This window comes from Gopherus evgoodei, chromosome 1 (genome assembly GCF_007399415.2).
Source record: "Gopherus evgoodei ecotype Sinaloan lineage chromosome 1, rGopEvg1_v1.p, whole genome shotgun sequence".
Classification (NCBI taxonomy): domain Eukaryota; kingdom Metazoa; phylum Chordata; order Testudines; family Testudinidae; genus Gopherus; species Gopherus evgoodei.
The window spans coordinates 274,882,883-274,907,460 of NC_044322.1; the positions used below are offsets into that span (position 1 = coordinate 274,882,883).

General features: G+C 43.2%; 1 protein-coding gene across 1 annotated transcript in view; it reads left to right on the forward strand.

Moving 5' to 3' along the window:
* LOC115644892 (heat-stable enterotoxin receptor-like) overlaps positions 1 to 24,578 on the forward strand; it is a 62,148-nt gene that overhangs the window by 26,121 nt on the left and 11,449 nt on the right. Inside the window, exons 9-21 of the mRNA XM_030549344.1 lie at positions 229 to 314; positions 1,275 to 1,386; positions 2,661 to 2,742; positions 6,076 to 6,181; positions 7,116 to 7,178; positions 7,763 to 7,834; positions 8,741 to 8,845; positions 9,417 to 9,503; positions 12,488 to 12,620; positions 16,151 to 16,288; positions 20,912 to 21,000; positions 22,284 to 22,375; positions 23,818 to 23,976. Of these exons, the coding sequence (XP_030405204.1) occupies positions 229 to 314; positions 1,275 to 1,386; positions 2,661 to 2,742; positions 6,076 to 6,181; positions 7,116 to 7,178; positions 7,763 to 7,834; positions 8,741 to 8,845; positions 9,417 to 9,503; positions 12,488 to 12,620; positions 16,151 to 16,288; positions 20,912 to 21,000; positions 22,284 to 22,375; positions 23,818 to 23,976 (1,324 nt within the window). The remainder of the gene's footprint in view (positions 1 to 228; positions 315 to 1,274; positions 1,387 to 2,660; positions 2,743 to 6,075; positions 6,182 to 7,115; positions 7,179 to 7,762; positions 7,835 to 8,740; positions 8,846 to 9,416; positions 9,504 to 12,487; positions 12,621 to 16,150; positions 16,289 to 20,911; positions 21,001 to 22,283; positions 22,376 to 23,817; positions 23,977 to 24,578) is intronic.

Consider the following 24,578-nt stretch of genomic DNA (forward strand, 5'->3'; position numbering starts at 1 on the left):
CAAACTCATATTTTAAAGCAAAAATAGTATGGAAATAGGGGAGAAGCAGAAGTTGAATAAGCTGATGTGGGTGGTAAGAAGGGTGCTGTCATGTAGATGCAGAAGGTTAATGGGAAGAAAAACCCTAACATCAGAAGTCTCTTAATTTACACCTCTCTTCTTGTCACATGTTAATGCTTCTTGGGAAAGTGCCAGGGTCCTTCATTGATCTGTTCCTTGTGTCCACAGGTGCATTGGGTCCAGTGACCCTGGATGAATTTGGAGATCTTGATGTCAATTTGTCTCTATTGTATACATCAGTAGATACCTATCAAGTATGTAATTCCATTAAGAAGGTATTCTGTGGTGATCTGTGAGAGGGGAACTAGAGGCCCTGGGTTAGAGTGTGACTATGACAAGAGGGATAGCCAGAGCTGAAAGGGAGGTGTACTATAGCGGTCTGTGTGCAGGTGTGCGGGGTAAGGGTCCCTTCACGTCCCCTCCCAGACCCCACTTCAGGTCCTTGTACTGTCTTTCTCACCCTGCTGGCAGCTGCCCAAGGGGTACTTGGAGCAAGCAAACAAATGAAAAGTCTTCTCTTCTCTTTCTTCCCTTCTGAGAGAGGGGAGTCCATGGGAAATTAGAGAAAAGTAAGGGTGACCTGGGACTCAGGCAGTTTTCCTGGGTCAGCTCTTTGGGCTTAGTCTAGATGGGGGTCTATCGCCAGCCCCTTCTCATGGGGCATGTCGTTTTGAGGCTCAGTTGTGCAGCTTTGGGAGAAGTGAAGCTTGTTGCTGTCTCTCTCTGTGAGCCCAGCTTGGCTTTCAGAGGCAGGGCAGCCTTCATCCTGTTCACTGCCCCATCCTGGGGCAAGTGTTCCCTTTTAAGCTCCCCCTACTCCTGGCAGAACAAGCCTTGCAGGTGTGTCTTGTTGGTGTTGAACAGGCCGAGGGGAACTTGTTTATCTCCTCTCTGCCATTTTGAGAGCATGCCCCTTCACAGCAGCACAATGGGGCAAGTGGGGAAAGACGTCACCCTGATGACTTGGTAGACTGATGAAGTCAAAACCACCAGACTTTGTGGGACTGCTGCACTTCTGGGAAGAACAGAGTAGTAGTACAGGCAGAATATGAAAAACAGCAACATGAACCAGGCTGGAGGGGACACATCACTGCAGTAGAGGGCATGAATCTATTTTGCTGAGAGTTGTGTAGTGCATTATGGGAGGATGAAGCAAAGGAAAGGGACTGAGTGCGAGAGCTATTAACAAAGTTCATTTCTATACTCTCTCACAGTTCCAGACCCTCCTGCAGTATGACACTCATCAGAATAAGACAAAACCAATGACTGCCAGCCCATCTTTCATCTGGAGGAACCAGAAGCTTCCTAATGACATTCCAAGCACCGGTGAGATACCTACTAAAACTGGTTCATAATGGAGGGGGCTCATGCACCATTAAGATAACACTTACTATGCAATGTGGCCACCCAATCTTAACTGTCATAGGGATGTCAATAGGAGCAGCTCCCACTGGCCAGGCCATTGCTTCTCACAGCTCCCAATAGCCAGGAACAGTGAACTGCAGCCACTGGGAACTTGCAGCCTGTCAAGGGCTTACCCTGAACAAGCCAAGAACCAAGTTTGGGAACTACTGCAAATCTAGAAGTCCAATTTTTTGGAGCTGAGGCAAAACAAACAAAAATGCTTTCCAAAGCCAAGAATTTAAAAAGACTTCCTCCAGCCAGTTTCCAAACAAATATATTCAAACAGAAAATGGCTCTAAATAGCCAAAGTTTTAAGTTACTGTTATCATCCACTTCCTATCAAAACTGTTTTTGCTAGCTGTGTCCTCTTTCCTCTAGAAAGCTAACCAAACTCAATAACTAGAACACAACCCTTTTATAAAACAACAAAGAGTCTGGTGGGTCCTTAAAGACTAACAGATTTATTTGGGCATAAGCTTTCATGGGTAAAAAACATCACTTCTTCAGACGCATTTAAAGAAGTGAGGTTTTTTTACCCATGAAAGCTTATGCCCAAATAAATCTGTTAGTCTTTAAGGTGCCACTCGACTCCCTGTTGTTTTTGTGGATACAGACTAACACAGTTACCTCCTGTAGTTTGCAATTGCTAATCCAATTCTGCTGCCTTCCCCATGACATCCCTTGAAATTAGGGCTTTCACCTTTGATTTTTCTATTGCTCAGCGTTTTAATGCCCACCCTACCAATCCCTGGATGGGGTCTATACACTCCAACATAAATTTTATTCTGGTTCCTTAGGAAGAATACACAATATTAATTCATGGTGGAATACTGTTTAGCATGGTATAGTGTCAGTAGCCACAAGAGGGTAGCAGAGCCTCAAGAACCAAACTAGTGCTCTGATACTCCCATTTCAAACATCACCCAGTCACATTATTAAAATCATGTTTGGAATCATGCAGGCTTCTATAAGTGAGACATGTTTCAGGGGATTGGCAGGGAGACACCTCATGACTCCTCATGCATATCTGCTTAACTGATTTATTTATTGGTGGCCTGATGTCCTGCCTTCCTAACTGGAGGCCAATCTTCCACTGATTTCAACAGACTTTGCAGCAGGCCCTGGGTATGTATTTTTTAATATGTGTTCAGTGTTCTCACTAAGGTTGTATATTTCCCCATTTCTCTCCTTTGCAGGCCCGCACATCCTGACTATCGCTGTCTTTGCACTCACTGGGACCGTGGTGTTGGTTCTGATCATCGTTCTGCTGGTGTTGAGGTACCAGCCTCATCTTTCTTCCCTCCTGCATTTGCTACTTTTGGGCCTGGGTTGTTTGATATCTCCTTGAAAATCTGTCCAATTATCTCTCACCCATCAGCAAGGCTTTTGTTGGCTTCTCCCTCTGTGTGTGCCACTCTATTGAAGACATCACGCATGACACCTGCGTTCAGCACTCCCTGCTTTGAGAAATGATCCAATTGCTCAGGTGGTAGACATAATAGATTGTCAGGCCTATTCCACCCACTAGAAAGCACTGATCTGCATACACACACAAACTTAACAAGCATCTTTGTGATAAGGCCAGCCTTCAGACTTTTTCTCACTTATTGCTCAGCCATTTCTATTACTGTACTATGATTCTTTACACTGTTGGTGACTTAACGGTTCATTCTGAAAGGATGACTCAATCTTGTGTCATTGCACTAATAAAAACAACCAGAAAGTTTTGGTGCCACAGTCTCTAGACCCTCTTTGTCTCTTACTATTTTCCCAAACTTGTCTTGCCTCATTGCAGCTAGTTCATATGCTTTTTCTATGGCTAAAATTTTCTGGCTAGATTGTGGTATAGCTTCTATCAGGGTGAAAAAATCAGATAAAGAGAAACTGAAACCCACTCTAGGATCTTCTCAGAGAAAAAATTCAACCCATTTCCAGCAGAGATACAGTGAGACCCATATAACTATATAGCTCTCATATTCACAGGACTCAGAACCGTCGTTTTCGGCAGTTTTAAAGATGTATTATTTTACCTGGACCTTCCACCTTTAGTAGCTCAGACAACTCCTTTTCCACAGATCAAAGGACTTCAGAGACAACAAGAATATTGGATTCTATGAAAACCTGATTGGTAGCACACTGTAACCATTGTCATTTTGACCTGATGTGTTCTCCTTGCTAGTTAACACTTTCCGTGAGGTAAGACTCCAAGCTGATGTAGTCAGTCCACACTTGGATGCCCAGCTGTACCTAAGAAACAGAAGAGCTCATTGTTCACAAACCTATGGACAAACATGCCAACAGACTGATAAAGTTAATCTGTATTTGTTTATTTGTTGAAGAGCTACCAGATATTTGACAAAAGGCTATTTCCAGACACTTTGTACTGCTGCCAAAGGTGCTATTACCCCTCCTGAATCTATTCCAATGAATCTATTGATGGCAAAGATATTAATCGTTAAATTCCATTTAGAGTTTTATGCCACACCCATCACTGTGGTGTCTGAGAGCCTCCAATACAGAAGAAATTCCTGGGGATTTCTCAGAATCAATTCTTGCTAATTTTTTCCAATGAATTTACGCTTTGCATGTAGAAATGTTACCAAACTTCACAATCCTAGTTAATTCAGATGATGCAGTGGATCACCTCACAATTCTCAAAGAAGAAGAGAGACCTGACAATGCCATTCTCTTTTATCAACCAGTTAATGTCCTGTTTAATAACTGTCTACACCTGATATCAGTTTTGCTCTTCCCATCAATATAGTCAAGCTCCACAAGCAGCCTACCTAAATTGACCCTAGTTTCAATTGTGCAGTAATTTCCTGCTCTAGTAAGTCTTATCTCTTGATAGATGATAATAATACTCCTAAGGATCCATTAGGCAAGAAAATGAACAGAGCTCCAATCATTTCTTATATATCACACAGTGTGTGGAGTTCCTAAACCAGGGGTAGGCAATCTATGGCACGGGTGCCGAAGGTGGCATGCAAGCTGATTTTCAGTGGCACTCTCACTGCCCGGGTCCTGGCCACCAGTCGGGAGGGCTCTGCATTTTAATTTAATTTTAAATGAAGCTTCTTAAACATTTTAAAAGCCTTATTTACTTTACATACAACAATAATTTAGTTATATATTATAGACTTATAGAAAAAGACCTTCTAAAAACGTTAAAATGTATTACCGGCACATGAAACCTTAAATTAGAGTGAATAAATGGAAGACTCAGCACACCACTTCTGAAAGGTTGCCGACCCCTGTCCTAAACTATCCACACTTTTCTGGGTAGTTCTGACTTCCAAGTAAAGAAATCAATCCAGAGTCCTCAAAAAACACAAAACCAATATTAGATATTGGAAATGTCATTCCAGTCCAATAAGTGCTTAGGTACTAACAAGTCAAATGGATCTTTCTTTTCTACTGGGATTAGTTGCCTTATTTATTGATAGTTCATAGAATTTTCTAGTTAAGATTATGAAATGGGAATTTCCCACAATTTAATGTTTTCCTAGCCATCTTGAAATTTCTCCCTTATGATATCTCTCTGTTCTTGAATACTATTAGAGCTTCAAGTGGGGAATTCAGGAGAGATACAGTGCGACCCATATAACTAGAGCCCCATGATCTCATAACTGTCTAGCACTTTGACTGGTGCTCCTACTGGCAAATTATGATGGTTCAAATGCAACTAAACACTCCAGACTAAGATCAGAAAAAACTTTTACAGCTAAAAATGGACATTTCCTCTCTCTCCCCTTAGCAATGGCAGTTAAAATATGTTAAAAACATAAAATATTTATGTCAGTCAGCGTCCTAGGATCTTCAGTGTTCCAGAGCATTCTGCAGCAGCCAATCACTGTTCAGGATTTGCCAGCATTCCACTAACCAATCCTCTTTATACAGAAGCAACCCACATAGAAGAGTGGAATTTCCCATGAATTGTTTTTCTGTTTTCTTATAATTCTTCTGTTGAGGGAGGACATTCCTGCAGAAAAGACGGGATTCCATGCCCCAATTCCAAGGATTATTCCCCAATATAATCAGGAAATCTGCCAGCGGCAAAGGCCCTCTACAAGAAGTCACCTTCCTTCATTCTGCTGCCTCCCCACTGGCTTCTTGCTTTTCCTGGATAGCACAATTCATTTCTGCAAGAGCCTTGCTGCCAGGGGCTCATCTAATCCATGTTTGCCTCTGGGATTGCCTTCAGAGGATGTTCAATAGCAAGAAAAGTAAATAGTATAAGCTATCGCAGACTCATTCTGCAGTAACTTGCATTGTCTTCCCCTGTGTATGAATGTGAAGAGTTAGGCAGCAACCTGCCAGCAATTCCTCTTCTGCATGACCCCTTCAGATCTATAGTGCTGAAACCTCAAAGAGACCAGACTTCTCTAGAATCAGGGGAAAAAGGTGTATGTTATGGAGAGAATATTTCTCCCTTCCAGGCCTCAACGCTGGGAGCTGTAGGAGCAGGCTCTCCAGGAATGCATGAAGAAAAGAGTACAGGAGCTAGTGCACAGGATTCTCTCTAATACTCCAAGATTCCCCTCCACACTCAGCAGTATGGATTCCAGTTGTTTCACAGGATGATCTTAAACAGGTGCACTTGTTTCACAGAAAGTACAGGAGAGATATTGCATTTCGGCAGAAGAAATGGTCTCACATACCCCCTGACAAGATCCTGCCTCTGGAGACCAATGAGACAAGCCACATCAGTCTGAAGGTAGGAGAAACAAGATATCCCCATGGAGGGAGGGTTGTGGGGGCTCAGAGTTTCTGCATTATCAAGGTTTAGACAAACAGTGACTACTGCTTGGGCTCTGACAGTGGTAGAAGTATCTGTTAAAACTGGTTCACTGTCTTTTCACCTGCTACGCACTGTGCAGAAGAGGAATGAGATTAATCCCCAGTAACTTCCGCACTTAATACAGCAAGTGCAAGTTCTTTGTATGAGTGTGAACAGGGGCGGCTCTAGGTATTTTGCCGCCCCAAGCAGGGTAGGCAGGCTGCCTTCGGTGGCTTGCCTGCGGGAGGTCCCCGGTTCCGTGGATTCAGCGGCATGCCTGCGGGAGGTCCGCCGAAGCTGCGGAACGAGCGGACCCTCCGCAGGCATGCCGCTGAAAGCAACCTGCCTGCCACCTTCAGGGCGACCAGCAGAGTGCTCCCCGTGGCTTGCCGCCCGAGGCACGCATTGGCATGCTGGTGCCTGGAGCCACCCCTGACTGTGAAGCCCCCTGGAGGGCCAGGTCAGTTTGTTTACCTGCCGTGATTGTGGCTCTCACTGGCCGCAGGTCGCTGCCCCAGGCCAATGGGAGCTGTGGGAAGTTGTGTGGGCTGAGAGATGTGCTGGCCGCAGCTTCCCGCCACCCCCATTAGTCTGAACCGGTGAACCACTGCCAGTGAGAGACGCAATCGTCTGAATCTGCAGACACGGCAGGTAAACAAACTGGCTCGGCCCACCAGGGTGCTTACCCTGGTGAGCCGCATGCCAGTGGTTGCCAACCCCTGCTCTGGGATTTAGTTGGGCTCTAAAAAGAGAGACACTCATGCAGATAGTACCGTACTTTGACGTTATTTTTCTCTCTGCAGTCTGGTGCCTGCCAGGGTGAGGTTGGTATGTTATAATTGCTGGTTAATGAGTCTTCTTTGTTCCCCAGATTGATGAAGACAAGAGGCGTGACACAATCCAGAGACTGCGCCAAGCAAAATATGACAAGAAGGTAAAATGACCAAAGCATCTCTGCTCCCCTTCCCTTCTTTAATGAGAGGCTTCTGTGAAAGGCAGTTGGTTCTCTTCAGAGATCAGGAAGCAGTGCCTCCCCCATTCTCATCTAACCTTGCTAAACTGGTGAGTTTATGGAAGGGGTGAAGTGTTCATTTTCCTTTGAGGCCCCCTTGTATTAGCAACTGCCAGAGGCAGAATACTGGACTCAATGAACCACTGGCCTAGTCCCGAATGGCAAGAGGCACGATCCAGGACATAACAGACCACTGGTCTGATGTGATGTGGCATGAGGTAAATTAGTGGACTAGATGGGAAAAGGAGAACTCTTATTTATGTGTGAAATCCCCTGAATTTCAGCTGAACTTTTTGCCTGAGTAAGGTGACTCATGTGAGTGAAGGGTCTGAAAGATCAGCCCCTTAGTCTGTTCCAGGACAACTTGGTAAATCTTGTGAAAATTAATATAACTCCATTACTTATTAGTGGATAAGATATATTCAAATACCAGAAGTAGTTTAAGGGAGCATAGATTGTTGTTGTGCAACTGCTATGGTTTCCTTCCAGTTGTTTTTTCTTTCCAGGTGGTGATCCTGAAAGATCTCAAATACAATGATGGGAATTTCACAGAGAAACAAAAGATAGAACTGAACAAGGTAACTGTTTCGTGTAGCAGCTAGACACTACAGACTGAAGGAAACTAATTAGTGAACTCATTCCCCCAAATCCATGTATGTTTGTCCATCCCACAGGCTACTGTAGCCTGAGGGCCCCTCTGTTTGTTATGCGGGTTGGGTCTTATGCACAGTTCTGATTCTGCACTGTAAGTCACTGAAGTTGAGGATGACTGAGATCGCTCATGAACTTGATAGAACCTTGTTAATCCACATTTTTATAATCAGTGCTAAAAATTATGCTTTCTCTTTCCTCACTTCATACCAATCTTTTAATAGTGGAGTGTTGTAGTCAAATCTCCTATTACTAAGGGCTAAATGTATCTCTGGTGTATACAAATACATCTCCATTAACTTTCACAGAATTATATAAACCCTATATTAGGGTTTAATTTGGCTTTAATACTTCATAATTTTTTACAAAATATGCTATGTACATTTTTACGTTAGGAACAGATACATTGTAAAGTATTATAAATAATTTAAATGAAACTGCAATAGCCTAACTAAATGAACAAAGTACATACTATCATGCAGGATCCTCATATTTTTATTATTTGTTCATTTACTAACTAATTTGCAACATTCAGTCCTTTATAATGGGTATCCGTGTCCAGGGTGTGAAACTGTGAGGTTCTACTGCAGAGGCATAATGGAGACTGCGGAGTTTGGAGTACAGTAAACAGTCACTCCCCACCCTTATCTCCTAGATCAGAAGGCTCTGGAATGAGAGCTACTCTTCAGCAATTACCCACTTTGGTTCTCCCATACCTGCACACAGAGAACCCACACATCATATCAGGGTCTGGGATTGAGAACCCCTTCACAGCATCAGACTTAATTTTGACTCCCACACTGTTTTCAATGGATAAATTATTTTTGCTCTAGCTCCTCCAGATCGACTATTACAACCTGACAAAGTTCTATGGCACAGTGAAGATGGACACGATGATCTTTGGGGTGATTGAATACTGTGAGAGAGGATCATTGCGGGTAAATAACTGTGCAAGCCCCTCTTACCAATTTTTAAAAGGAAATGCTAACCTGCCAGATGGCTGGGTCCTAGTGCGAGAGAAAGGGAGGAGCAGAAGTGAAGTCAGGAATATTACTTGAGTACTTCTGTGAAGTAATATCACAGACTTCTCTTCTGCTCCTCTCTTTTCTCCTGCCTGGAGTTGATCCTCAGCAGGTGTAAACTGGCATTGCTCCTGAGTCAATGGAAAGACTCTCACTGAATGTCGTGCTAGGATTTGCACAGTGTTCATGCAGGCAAACATATTCACAGAGGCTCATTTTTGCCACTGGAAAACACAGTGGCTAGAAGTTAGGTTCTCACCTTTTTGTAGTTGCTTTGTAGGACAAACTTATATTCCATTCCCTAGCCTCCAAGTAACCCAGTGTCTGTCATAATTTACATACTTCTTAAGTAAAACAGAGGGGCACCCCTTTTTAGTCATTGGCCAAAAGGCTGTGTGATTCAGAGCTTTGTTAACATTACAAAGAGATGCCTTCCCCAGCTGTTTCCTTGCTATAGGTCAAGTCCTTTGTCTCCTTGTCCTCCCAGGATGTCTTAAATGATAAGATCTCCTACCCAGATGGCACCTTCATGGACTGGGAGTTTAAAATCTCTGTCATGTATGATATTGCCAAGGTAAGTGTCACTGAAGCATTTGTAAACCTGTTCACATGCTATAAAACTTACATAGTGGATAGCTATAGGTGACAGGGCCTAACATATTATATGCTTTAGGCTACCAAGAGAAAAGGTGCGGTCTAGTGGCTAGAGAAGGGATTTAGGCATTTGGAGCCCTAAATTCTATTCCTAGCTCTGCTGCTGATTTATGGTGTGTGGCGTTGGGCAAGCTGCTTAAAGGAAAACTCCAGTGTTTGTTCAGAATGGTTGACTTGCACCATCTTATATCAAAAACAACAGAATAGGGTTTGTTTTTTAAATGAACACTGTAGTTAATCTTTTAAATGTAAATCTTTCAATGGCTATTAGCCAGGATGGGCAGGGATGGTATCCCTAGTTTCTGTTTGCCAGAAGCTGAGAATGGGCGACAGCGGATGGATCACTTGGTGATTACTTGTTCTGTTCATTCCCTCTGGGGCACCTGGCATTGGCCATTGTTGGAAGACAGGATACTGGGCTATATGGACCTTGGGTCTGACCCAGTATGGCCGTTCATATGTTCATGGTAAAACTCACTACTAGTACTAGGTGTAACCATTTCAGGAAGTGAAGTCAAATTAGCCTGGGAATAAATTCATCCTGCACTGAAATCAAGGCTGATTTTAAGTAACCTTCACTCGTACACTAAAAACAGTGTTATCTGGCACTGTACCAACAGGAAAGCTCAATAAACCGGCATTTCTGATTTTCACTGAAAGTCCTGTTTATAGTCTGGGTGGCATGGGGCCAGTAGGCTCCCTACCTGGCTCCATGTGGCTCCCTGGAAGCAGCAACACATCCCTGCTGTTCCTAGGCAGAGGAGCAGCTAGGCGGCTTTGCATGCTGCCTTGGCCCCAAGCACTGGCTCCACTGCTCTCATTGGCCCACCTTGACCCTGCCTATTCCCACCCCCACTCTGCCCCCGGCCATGCCCCCACTTTACCCCTTCCCCCAAGACCTCACCCCCACCCCACCTCTTCATGCCCTCACCCGTGCGCCTGAGCGTGCCCCATCCCCACTCCTCACCAACCTTCCCAGTGCCTCCTTCATGCTGCTGCCACTCTCACCCGTGTGCTTAACCTGTGTGCTTAACCAGGCTTTCTGCTTCCAAACCTGCTTCCCTAGTAAAAAGGATGGCAGTGGAGGAGAAAACCTTCTCAGACACACCAGCTCCCCAACTTGAAGACAAGGGAGTTCTGTCACATGTAGACCCCAGTATCATTGAATCATCTCGTAGGAGGCCAAAACGGGTGAGAAGTTTCTGCTCTAGTGGATTTGCTGCCTGGGTTGGTGTCAGCAGGAGTGCACACGAGATGCAGAAGCAGGAAGTGGGCCCTGAAGCTTGCAGAAGGGCCTGCAGTTGTAGGCTCTCTACAGTAGGTGGTGTCAGCAGGGCTGCATGGGAGTAGCAGCAGCATTAAGAAGTGTTTCCTTTGGACACACATTATTACATAGTCTCCACAGGTTTCAGCATGATATATGTATGCACAGGATAACCAGTTCCAATCACATTTTTAGGGCTGCTTGTATCCCCCTAGGGTTGGGGTTCAAACATACCTCTGCTGTTCCTGTCTCAACTGTCTCACAACACTGCCTGACTCTTCCCCTACTATAAGCAAAGCACAATTCTCTCTTGTGAAAGAGCGGCATGTCATGCACCCTGTGATTATGATCACTCAGTTGGTATAATCCACATTCATGATTATCATCTGTCATCCTTGAGGATGACATTTGCATTTGTGTGTGTAAAATTATGCGGTCAAATTCAGAGGGGATCTAAACTGGTGTCATATACACCTTCTAGCCACCTGAGCATACAGATTGCATTTTACATATCAAAGGGCCAGAAGAGAGAGGTGTAGAAGGAAAAAAACTAATAGGAGACTGTAAATAGGTGTAAATTGTACACCGCCTACTTAAATTTACACTTACCTATCAGTTGTTTCTCCCACTACATCGCTCTTCCAGCTCCTTGACATACCAGATATGTCATCTTTGACAGTCCTAGACTAAATGGGCCAAATTCAGAAGTGATGAATAAAGGGATGCAAATTACATGTCTGCAAGTATGTGTGTCAGAGAAAGAGAGTTCAGGAAACCGGAGTCTAAAAACATCTGAGTTAGCATAACCTGCTTGCTGAGGGAACTGGAAGATTCACCTCTGAAGTTAGCCCACAGACTGCAGGTATTATGTATGGACTAGTGTATATAGATTCAAAAATTGTAAGATTAGGAAGGACCTTTATGATCATCTAACCTGGCCTCCTGCATTACATAGGCCATAGAATGTCATCCAGTAATCTCTGCATTGATCCTTCAGCTGCCCTCTACTTCAGAGAATCAGACCTGCTCAAGTGCTGCTGATTATGAGTCTCACTTGTAGATTGATGTCTACAGAAAGGATACAATCCTAATACTTTTGTCAGTTAATGGGGATTCTTCATTTAGCTAAAGTGCTCATTCTTTACAGAATAAAAAACTGGGACATTTCCCCAGCCACATTTTTAGGGTTGTAAAATACTTATACGAAACTGTAACTTTACTAAAAACACCATAAAAGCAGTTGTTGCAAATTCAATGAACTTCACTTGGAGGAAATAAATTTCCCAAACTCAGCAGATCTAGCACTGTCAAGAAGCACATCTCAGTATCAGACAGTGTCAGTTGGAAAGAAGAATAATCTGGGTAAGGCACTGGCCTGGAACTCTAGAGACCTAGCTTCATTTCAGAGCTCTACCACTGACATCTAATTTGACCTTGGAAAATCCCCTTTGGTAAAATAATTCCCTACCTCATAGGGGTGTAGTGAGGATAAAATTCTTTAATAATTGTGACATGCTCAGATACTATGCTGATGAGGGCCATGTAAGTACCTAGATATATTTTATGATGAACCTTCAAATTCTTACTAAGGTTGGTAGCAATCAAATCACATACAGTCTCTCTCTCTCTTTTTTTCGCAGGGAATGTCCTACCTGCACTCAAGCAAAACTGAGGTCCATGGCCGCCTCAAGTCCACAAACTGTGTAGTGGACAGCCGCATGGTGGTGAAGATCACTGATTTTGGTTGCAATTCCATTCTTACTCCAAGGAAAGGTATGCAAAAATAGTCACAAATCTCGACTCTTCTCATCTCCTTCCCAGCCCCACAATAAGATTGTGGAACTATTAGGCCAAAGTACAGCATGTGGGGAAATAGGTTTAAGTGAAAGCAATATGTATGTTTCTATGCAAAAGTACACTTACTGATTTGTCTAGCACTTACTCACTATAATGTTGTGGAAAGTTAGATTTTCTTAGTCCACTGAGACTTTTTAATGTTTACTCTCTAAAAAGCTACATGATATCCTGTGATCTGTTATGCATTAGATGTACTGAATACAGAGAAATGAATGCATGACATGCAATACAACTTTATTTTGTATCGCATCTTTCATACAAACTGTGTCTGAAAACGTTTTACTGAGTTAAGTAATACAGTTACAGAGAGAAGTAATGGCAGAAGGAAAAAGGAAGCAAGTGGTAAAAAGAAGAGAGGAAAGAAAGATATAATTTCAACTGATATTTGGAAAGCAGGGGGAGTTTGTGAGAGGGCAAGACAGGAAGGTTGTTGAAATGGCAGGAACTGTAAGGAAAAAGCTCTTTCTTACAGCATGTGGCAGGACAGCCCCAGCTAAAGTGTCCCCCGTGGCAGACTGCAGCACAACTAGTTCAACTACCTCAGTTTCTCCTGGTCCAGCCATAAAAAAAAACAAAGAAAAAACACAGTCTCTCTCAATGTCCATTCAAAAGCCCACTTGCGGGCATAATGTATTCATGTACACATTCAGCAATCTGCATAACCCTCATGATAAAACCATTCTCTCCAAATCCAAAGGTACAACTGGTATAAACAAAACAGTTTTTCATGTGCTCTTCAGTGATTTCCAGGTCACCCACCCAAGAGTCAATCACCACTCTGTTCACAGTTCCTTTGCCCTTGTTCCAGGGCCCACTCTCCAGGCCATATGCTGGAGAGTTATCAGAGTTGCTTTGCTCCCACAACTGTGGTATCAGAGCTTTCCAAGTCAGGCCTTCCTCAAGAGAACTCACTGCAGTGTTCTACTTCCCAGGCCTTCCTGCCTGTGAGTCCTGTCCTGCTTAAGGAACATCTCTCCAGATTCAACCCTCTTGTTTTTGGGCTCGGCTTCCTGCAGCCCTCCATTCAGGCCTGGTACAAAAGGGCGCCCCACAGTGTTCCAATTCCCCAGGCCTCCTTGCTTGTGAGTCCTACCCCTGCTCCTGGGATCCACACTCCAGCATCAGCCATCTTGTTTCATTCTCAGCTTTCCCTGACCAAGTTGATTTTTCCTCTTTGTCCTGGGGCTTTTGCACAAGTTTCCCACAACTTAGCAGGGCTCCCTAGCTCTAGCTGGGGCTCACTAACAACTTTCTTCAACTTCAGGTCTTCCCAACAGCCCTCGGTACCAGCTCCCATCACCATCTTTCTCCCACCCTCCTGGTCTCCTGTAGCGCTCCCCCAGTAACTCTTGCCAGCTCTCCTCTGCTCCTCTCTGTCTCCAGCAACTCTCCTCTGCTGCTCCTATCTGGTTCTTGGTTTCTCTTTTCTTTCTCAGGCAGCTCTCACCTGCCCTTTCTCTCTTTCTGAAACCCAATATGGAGGCAGCTTTCAGTTACAGTGCACTGGACCCTGCTCCCTCTCAAAGGAGACAGTCACTCTGACACACCAACAGCGATGAGATTATGTGACAGGGCAGAAGAGATACACCATGATAGTACTGATAACAAAACAGTGGAGTGTCTGCATGAAATATCACAATATCTTGTGATGTACTGTGATGTAATTTGAACATTAACATGTCATTTTACATAAATTTACATAATTTTTACATTTTAAAATAATTCTCTAAAGAGATCCTTAATATTTTATATTCCTTAGATAGAGTTCCAGTAAATCATAGCTTTCGCTGTTTTTTTATCACCTTTTTTCTATTTCTGCTAATCGTCATGGAGTATTTCTGTATAAATAAGCATTCCTCTTTTCTCCCCATCTATCTTCTCCTCCCACTTGATTTTTGAGTGAAGATATAAACCTGAAATTGTGATACTGGAATTATTTGTATGATTACCAGCTGGAAGGTCATGAACACATATTATATCATCTCTTTGATATGTAGACAGAAGAGAACCTGGGGCTGGAATGGCAAGAGAAAGTTCTTAGATTCACACACAAACATTTGCAGTAATAGAGGTAGGAATATGGAAAATTAGTGGCTAGGAAAAGTGCACTGAATGTAAATGTTACATTCCTCCCGCTCAGGGTTTTCTCATTGTCACATTTCATATTTATATTCATTTTATTGAAATTATTGGCAATAAAAATGATGAGTATGGAACGGCTTCCATATGAGGAGCGATTAATAAGACTGGGACTTTTCAGCTTGGAAAAGAGATGACTAAGGGGGCAATATGGTAGAGTTCTATAAAATCATGACTGGTGTGGAGAATGTAAATAGGGAAGTGTTATTTACTCCTCGTCATAACAGAAGAACTAGGGATCACCAGCCAAAATTAATAGGCAGCTGGTTTAAAACAAAAAAAGGAAGGATTTTTCACACAACACACAGTCAACCTATGGAACTCCTTGCCAGAGGATGTTGTGAAGGCCAAGAATATAATAGGGTTTTAAAAAGAACTAGATACATTCATGGAGGATAGGTCCATCAATGGCTATTTGCCAGGATGGGGTGGGATGGTGTCCCTAGTCTCTGTTTGCCAGAAGCTGGGAATGGGCAACAGGGGATGGATCACTTGATGAGTACCTGTTCTGTTCATTCCCTCTGGATCATCTGTCATTGGCCACTGTCAGACGACAGGATACTGATCTAGATGGACCTTTGGTCTGACCCAGTAGGGGTGTTCTTACATTCTTATTTTTATATTAGTAACAGGTTTCTCTTCTTTCTCTGGTAGCTCAGCGGGAAATGTTGTTACAAGCAAACTGTATTGGATGTTAGAATTCATCCCCTGAAACAAAGTTTTTTCATCACAACAGGATGGTGTTTGCATTATAACTGCTGTGCTGCAGCTCAGAGAATGTTTTTGCTTTACATTATGATACAATATCAACATGTCATGATAGGTTGGTACAACAGAATAACACCACAATGTCTAGATATCATGGTGACCAGTGTACAAGAAATACATATGTATGTTGTTATCTAGCCACAGATGTTATGACACAATGATGCTGTCAGCCTCAAAAGCATTTGGGGATTATTTTCATAGGTTCATGGAATTTAAGGCCAACAAGGACCTTATCACCATCCAATCTGAGCTTCTGCACAACACAGGCCATAGAACCTCACCCAGTAATTCCTGCATCTAGCTCAACAACTTGTGTTTGAACCTAAGCATATCTGGTAGTCAGTTATTCAGTGTTTATTGAAGTCGGCCCTTCCGCACAACAGCTGTACAAATATCTGAACAATACCAAGCTCTAGTGGAGATGGGGGTAACAATAGTAAGAAGATAAAATTAAAACAACATGAAGGGGATGAGGTTCTGAAGAAGCTCACACAAATTAGTTTCATGTCTCTCTGTATCTACCACTTCTGGCTGCTCAGATCTGTGGACAGCTCCTGAACACCTTCGTCATGCTGATGTGTCTCAGAAAGGTGATGTGTACAGCTATGGAATCATTGCACAGGAGATCATCTTGCGCAGGGAGACCTTCTACACTAACTCCTGCTGGGACCATAAAGGTAAAATACTAAAAACCCACATCTGTCTTACGCTACAAATGTAACATTTGGATGTTGTGGCTGTGACTGTCACATTTTCCATAATTTTTAGTGAAAAACACTGTCTCTGTTAAATACGTGAGCTGCTACTTTTCTCACTGGGCAATGAATAAAGAGTCTAAGGGTATGTCTTCTAGGCCTCCAGCTTCCGTTCCATCCTGTAATGAAGTCAAATCATTGAGATCACTGCTGTGGAGGTCATTGCAATAAGCGGCCTGGTAATAGCCTCTCTCTCACACTTTTATGTCTGGCAAACTGGAAGATCAGAATAGCAAGAAAACAATCCAGGTGCTAGAGGAAATGGTAAATGTAGGGAGATTTTTAAAAAATCCCATATGTCATTTGGCCAAATTATGCAACTAAGTAGGACTGGGTAGGAAACAGTTTTCCAGTCCTGTGAGAAATTTTATGATTTTGAAAAGCTTCCCATGCTACAGTGGGACAAAACTGAGACCTTTGAAAAAAAATTGTGAAAAATCAGAATAGTCAACTATAGAATAACCAATCGCCTAGTGGTTATGGCATTCATCTAAGATGGAGGAGACATGAGAGACCTAGGTTCAAGTCACTGCTCTGCCTAATTCATAGCAGAGCTTGAACTGTGTTACCTACATCCCAGCTGAGATAGATACTAATAGCTATCAGCTATTCTAAGGTGGATCTCTTCTGTTGGAGCTGATCCGCTTCGTGTAAGTTAAATATTCATTGGCTCAGAAAGAAAGACTGACTCTATAGCCCCATGGTTAGGGCACTCACCTGGGATGAGGTAGACCTGTGTTCAGGTCTCTGCTCTTAATTAGGCAGAGTAGGCCTAGAACCTATGGCCTTATGGCTCCTGCATCCTAAGAGAAGGCCATAACCAGCAGGCTATTCCAGGAACTCTTGCTCTTTTATTCTGAGTAGAAATTTTGACTTGGAGCTGAGAAAAATTTTAATCAAAACTGCCCTTTTCACAGGATTTGACAAATCAAAATTTTGGATGAAAAACTTTGTCAAAAAATTCCTGACCAGCTCTGCAGCAAAGGGGGATATGAGAAATGTCTACAATTACTTTAAGGGCATGAACATGAAGGGCCAAACCTTCACAGGTATTTAGGTATCTAGTGGGATTTTCAAAAGTGCCTAAGCAGTTTAGGTCCCTTACTTCCATCAATTTGAATGAGTTAGCTGCCTAACTCACTTGGCGGACAGCGATCGATCCAGCGGGAGTTGATTTATCCTGTCTAGACTAGACGCGATAAATTGACCCCCCCAAGCACTCTCCCGTCGACTGTGGTACTCTACCAGTGCTAGAGGCACAGGTGGAGTTGATGAGAGATCATCCTAGTGGGCTTCTTAGTCACTTAGGCATTTCTGAAAATGTTACCTTTAGGCCAGTTTTCATCTGATTGTGGACAATGCATGACTCTTCCTCATATTATGAACATAACTTTTAGGTTTCTATCTGCCTGATTTGTCAAAGACTTTGCCAAAAGCTTTGTAGGCCAGTGAGATAATTGTGTTAGGTTTACATGGATAGAAGGCTATGCTAATAAAAGACCCACAATGGACAAACTTATCTGCAAACAAGAGGCTTCATAGTTATCAAAGTAGTTTCTTTTATTGGGAAGCCAACACTGTATTGTTCCTGAAATGGACAAATTTTGTTTATATGATGTAAATCCAATGTTACAACACCAGAATCCATCTATCATTATAAATTAGAATAGCCATATGTAAGTAAGAGTTTAGGATTCCCCAGATTGCATATTGATAATGAGTTCAGACACCTCTTCTGCCTCTGAGTCATCCTGCCAAATCCTCCCTGTGTTTGTTTAAACACGTAATACAGCAGCACCTCAGCCTCCCAATTAGCTTTTTCCCTCTAAACGTGTTAGAATTTCTGGGGTAACCTCAGCATGCTCCTTGCCCAGACACTTAATGTTTATACTCTGGAAAAAACAGCCTTTCATTTGCTAACTCAATACAAATGAACATTTAAGAAAGCTCATTTTGGGTGGAGGGGACATTTCAGATTTATTTTTAGGTTTCTGTTTGCCTAAAAAACAAACAAGCAAATCATCACCAATTTTTGAAAGTTTACAGTGCTCTACTTATTTAGAAGATAGGGAATCATTAGCTAAACATACTATATTCACGGCATATTGGTCATCTTTATAACCTTGTCTGTCCAAGAGCATATTGTGTATCAAATTATGCCTGGTCCTGTGTGGGAGTACAATTGGGAGCAGAGTATAAGAAGTCTTATTCCTACTTGTGCAGGGGGTAGGCACAATCCCACTGAACACAAGGATTTGATAAGCATAGTGTCACTACTGGCAAAGGACTCCCCAAAATAGGTGAAGAGGGAATAGGGGGGATATACTCTCCCTTCCATACTTCAGCCAGCAGGGCTTGCTGCATGTGAGGGTGAGAGAGCAAGTTGCACTCTTTCAAAAGGTGTTTCAGGGGCCATGTTTCCCTGCCCGCCACTCCCACTTAGCTAGTGGCGTTAGGGTCACAATCTGTCTCTGTGTTGACTTTGACCTATGTTTTATCATGAAGCTTCACCATTTTAGAAAAGTTTTGTCCATTCCAAATCACTTTAGTGTTTCCATCCCGTAGGCTTAGATCAACTTACTGACAGCTTTCTCAGCATTATGGGATGCAATCCATGCCTCTTGCTGGAGTGGTTCACAGGTGACAGGACATTTAATAGTCTCCTAATATTAGTAGTGGCTAAATCTACTGGGCATGAAGCCTCTTTGGCCACTCTGGATTCACCAAGTAACTTATTTTAAATCTGTGGGCCAATCTTTTGTTAAGATTTTAAAGTTTCTCTTTAGCAATGAGACTACATCCACATTCCATGGAGCCTTTCCCTTTATTTTAGTATTAGGGATGTATAGGTGGTTGATGTAACCAGTTCTGATATTAATCCTGATTTCAGAAGTTGGTTAAATAAGTTTAGCATACATTCAGACAGCTGAGGGGTTAGGTTTTATGGTATACTGCCAAGAATCAGTGGGGATTGGGACTCACTATTAGGAAGATTTTTAAAGTCCTCAACAGTTCCTCTTTTATAAATGTTTGGCCTAGGATCAGAGAGAGGACAGGTAACAAATGAAGAATTTTTGAATTACGCTTGAGTCATATTCTGCCTCTGAAAAGAAACATCTAGATACTATGATGATTGGCATGCTGTAAATACCATAGATAGATAGATAGACAGATAGATAGACAGACCAGTAATAGGCAAAAAATCTCCCTACTGTATGTGTAGAATCATTTGTGATATCTCTTACAGAAGCCTTTTACATGATTGGGTTAGCAGAACATTCATTATTGCATGTTAGGAAGCAAGCTAATGGTTTGTTGATGACACAGTATGAATGAGTTTTGAAAACATGACTGAATTCTGTCATGTTCAGGAGTCAGACAGTCAGAGGTGAAAGTAAGCCAGTATGCCCCAGTATGGAGCACCAGCAAAAGCTGTGGCCCAGCTTCCCTGGGCAGCAATTTAAAGGGCTTGGGGCTCCTAGCAGCAGCTGGAGCCCCAGGCCCTTTAAATTGCCGCCACAGCCCTGCTGCTGGAGCCTTGAGGTAGCGGCAGTGGGGCTCAGCCACTGTGACCGCCCCGGGCCCTTTAAACCGCTGCCGGAGCCCCCAGCTGCCACCACTACTCCAGGGCTCCGGGGGCTATTTAAAGGGCTGGGGCGGTAGAAGCAGGGAACCCCCGGGGCCCTTTAAATAGCCCCCAAATCCCTGGGTAGCAGCGGTAGCTGGGGGCTCCGGTAGTGGTTTAAAGGGCCCGGGGCGGTCGCGGTGGCTGAGCCCTGGGCCCTTTAAACTGCTGCTGGAGCCCCCGGCTGCTGCTGCTACCCTGGCAGGGGAGGGGGGGAGGGCACTTACCGGTACAGGGTGGGCCGGGGCTGGCTCTGACCCCCCCATTCCCACCCCTTCCACCCAAGGCCCCACTCCTTACGGGGGCCAGAGCTGGCCCCCACCCAGTCCCATACCAGTAAGTGTCTATTTCTACTTTCACCCCTGCAGAGAGTTTTGGTAGGATGGGACAGTGTCTTCCTGCTTATGGGTACAAATAAGGCAACAAACTGCCATGTTTCAAAATTATACTCATATACATTAAAGTTCTGATTTGTAAAGGGGCTGAGCATCTGCAGCTTCAATTGCCTTTGTGAGATTGTGCTCTGCACTTCTGAAAATCGGGCCATAATGTCCTAATTGGCTTCTCACATTACCATTTACTATGGCTACACCCCATCCTGAGAAAGGCACTAATATAGCTACTGCCCACTTGGGAGGTTGTCATGTCCATGTCTATCATGCCCAATACATCAATACATGCACATGTACCTTCCTGTTCCTTTCATTTCTCAGGTGGCTTCAAGTCACTCTGTTCTGGCCTTGAGCCTTATAACTAGAAACCCCCCAAAGTTCGGATCCAGATAAAAAAACCATGGGTGTCCAGAGCCATGCTTTTGCTTTGGGCCCATCTCTATTTAGAAAACTACCTTCGCATACTGAATTCACCCAGAAATGCACTGCCGCTTTATTGTTTAAATATTGCACTTTTTTTTTCATTAGAGAAACTTTACAGAGTGGAGAGTGGCAAAGGAGTTAGACCCTTCCGCCCAGACCTGGTCCCAGAGACTGCAGGAGAAGGAGAGCTGGAAGTAAGCCTACACTAAAGGAAAAGAGGAAATGCTTCTAGCCAGGCCAGAGATGGCCGGTGTGGGAGGATGAAGGCTTTACACACTGTATGTTCCAATGCTATGGCCTTTCAGGAAGAAAAAATATCCCATAATTAACATCAGTGAAGTGAAATGTAATTCACTTGACTTCTTTCTTCCTCACTCCAATGCCCACAACACAGCATTTCCTTCTTCTGCACCTGGCAGCTTCCAACAACTACAACATGTTTTAAGGGTGACTCTTTCTGAATTCACATGGTGTCCAGTTGGAGGTGTTTGCCAATCCACTGGAAAAGAAAAAAAAAAAAAAAGCAAACAACTCAGAGGATATTTTCCCCACTTTTAGAATTATGTTTTTTTAATTGCATTAAAATTGTGATGGGACATATGGGACAAAGAAGACCTCTGTTTCATTTTAAGGAACACATGTATGTTTAGTATGGCACAAGTGTCTGTTCGTCCTGACCAGATGCATCATGAGGAGGGTGTTTCACCTTTGTCTGCAGCATCAGCTATTAGCCAATTCTGCAGGTTGGATAACTGGGCTAAGTGATTAATCATCTGATTCTACATGACAAGAGCCCAGATACTGGACTTCATTAATGGATTGTCTGATCCAGTGTGGCAAATCCTATATTCTTAAGTGGAGTTATTTATGGGGTCTATGTAACTATTTGGGAAAAGGCTACTATTATCTTTTGACAACACTTTCAAACAGTAGTACAGTATTCATTTCTATATTACTGTCATATGTCTTTTAAAATGTTGATATTATTAAACCACAGTAATCATTAAACACTAGAGAGGGTATCTCAGAGGACTGGTAATAGCATGAATTTTTATCTCCGAGTCACCAGTTCTAGCCAGGACCCAAGCTCAGGGAATTGGAGATAGAATTACTAAGGCTTTCACTTCTAGATCAGTAATTACAGTCTGGTACCAGGTTGGGGGATTGGATCCTTTCACTTGGCTTTCATTATGGACCACTGATTCAAATTCTGTTCAGGTTGGTAGTCATTACTGAATGTCAGTATCATCTGTCTGCTGACCAGTGGCTAACGCGAAGCGAGTGTTGCTGTAAGGTGCCTATAATGAATTCCCTGGTCACAGATTAATAACAATTAAAGTTTAATAAGTTACTGGCCAATCAGGATGGGAGAGGAGTTCCATATTGACTAGTGAACAGATCCTTGTCTTGCTGTTTAACCCTATTACCCTTCTTTGCAACTGCTCACCTGAATTTCCCCTGGGTTGTACATTCTCAGGTGTATATGCTTGTAAAAAGTTGCTGGGAGGAAGATCCAGAGAAAAGGCCTGACTTTAAGAAAATTGAGAGCACTCTGGCTAAAATATTCAGGTAAGCACTGTGTTCTGAACTCCCAGCTACTTGGATGCTGATAGTTCTAGGTGTGTATTCTGATGCAGCATGACTCAATCAGTGGAAAAACAGAGCTCACTTGACTGGGGCAGGTGTGGGTGTGTGAGAGAGGTGATCACCCAGAGCCCAAATTATTATATTGTGTAAATAGGGACTACCCAAGTGTCTGATAATGGGTCATGATGTCGAGGTTTCAGGAAATTAATGGAGTTGGATATTCTGGGGATGAGATGATTAGAAAGTTCAGGTGACTTGTTTTGGTGAGATTAATGGATTCAGATGACCACAGAATGAGGTGATTGAAAAGATCAGGTTACCCAGAGTAAAGTAATTATAGGGTTTGAGTGAAAGGAGTTCCCTGTCATACTTTTTCTAATCTAGTTATTTAAAAGTCTCAACAATGGGTTTTCAGCCACTTCCCTTCAGAGACTATTTCACAACTTTTAAACCTATTCCCATAAGTCTGTCCCACCAGCCACATGCTTATATTTTTGTTGCTCTTCTCTGAACTTCCAGATTGTCATTATTGTTCTGATAATGTGGTGTCTGTAACTGAACACAACATTCCAGATGAGGTCACACAAAAGAAGTGCAGAAAAATAGTTAGATTCACCTCCAGGAGCATGGAGGAGCACACAGTTCATGCCCAACAACTGCAGAGGCAGTTGCATTAGAGGAGAGCTTACCCCAGGGGAGAGCACTTGGTTCCACTTCCACCTTAACATGGATGTTTTGCTTCGGGAAAAGGCAGTTTCCACCAGAATCTAAATTATTGGATCTTCCAGCCCTCTTGGCCCCATCCACTTCATAGGCTGTATCTGCTAGCTCAGGACCCCAAGTGAAGCAGAGATTATGACTGGCTTGTGCTATATCATCTCAGCTTCTGGCAGATGGTCCATTCATGGGAATCTTCAGTCCAGGTCCCACCAGTGGAAACCAGCAGATCTCAATGAGTGAATGTGACCCACAACCTGTTACTTCCCTGTTTGGTGATAAGATGCCATTGCAAAGGCAGCCCAAAATTGTATTGGCTTCTTTTGGTGCTATATCCCTCTGCAAATTCATATCTGATTTGCTGCCTCCTATCACCTCTAGCTCCTTCTCAGGATTCTCTCTTTCCACGGTACTTTCTCCTGTTGAATATTTGTTTCTCAGGTTATTTTAAGTGACCTGACACTGTGGAGATTAGCAGGGCCAGGAGAACTGGGGCTCAGAAAATTAGCAAGACAGGGTGACCTGGGTGGGCCTGAGGCCTTTATGCCTTAAGAATAAACCTTTGCTAAGAGGTGAAATTATGAGCTTTGAGCAATTTCCATTCTAACTGCAAGGAAGCCATGCTCTGAAATAACCTTCTGTAGCTCACTTTTGCCTGTGTCCTGCCAATGTGCTTTCTTCATCCTTTTCCCTACCACTGTTACCAGTAACTACCATGGTCAGACCAATGAAAGCTACATGGATACCTTGATCCGGCGTCTGCAGCTGTATTCCCGGAACCTAGAGCATCTGGTAGAGGAGAGGACAAAGCTCTACAAGGCAGAAAGGGACAGAGCAGACAGGCTTAACTTCATGCTGCTCCCAAGGTGAGTGTTGACCAGCAGGGGTTTCCATGCAGTAGGAAGCATTCAGTATTGATTGTGAGGCTCACTGGGGTGTAATGCATCAGAATCATTGTGGGAGGCTCCAACCACAGTGAGCATGAAGGCGTGAATAATATTTGTTCCACAGAATAAATTGTAACAGTTCACAGTGCTTACCTCCAGAGATCCAGGTCAGACAAAATGGGCTAAAATATTCTGAGAGTTATAACAAGTGACTAAAAGCAGAGTTTGGCCATTTTCATTCTTTTTTGCCTATGATTGGCATTATCACCTTTCAAATGAGCTGTAGAACTTAGGTCCTGAACTTGTAAGGTAATTATAGATCCCATGTCTTTACCATTTAGCCTTTACTGACTGTTAACCCACATTAGGACAGTCCTCTCCTCTTGAGGTGGTGAATTTGGTTTGGTTCTGCAGGGCTCTGATTGAAAATGCTGTTTTGCCAGCAGACCATAATATTCATGGCCTGGTTGAACTTTATAATTTTTTTGTCCATAGCTATTAATACAGTATCCCCAACATCCTCTTTCTTAGGGTTTTTTTCATCTCCTACGCTGCCATGGTTTACAGATGACTTGCAAAAG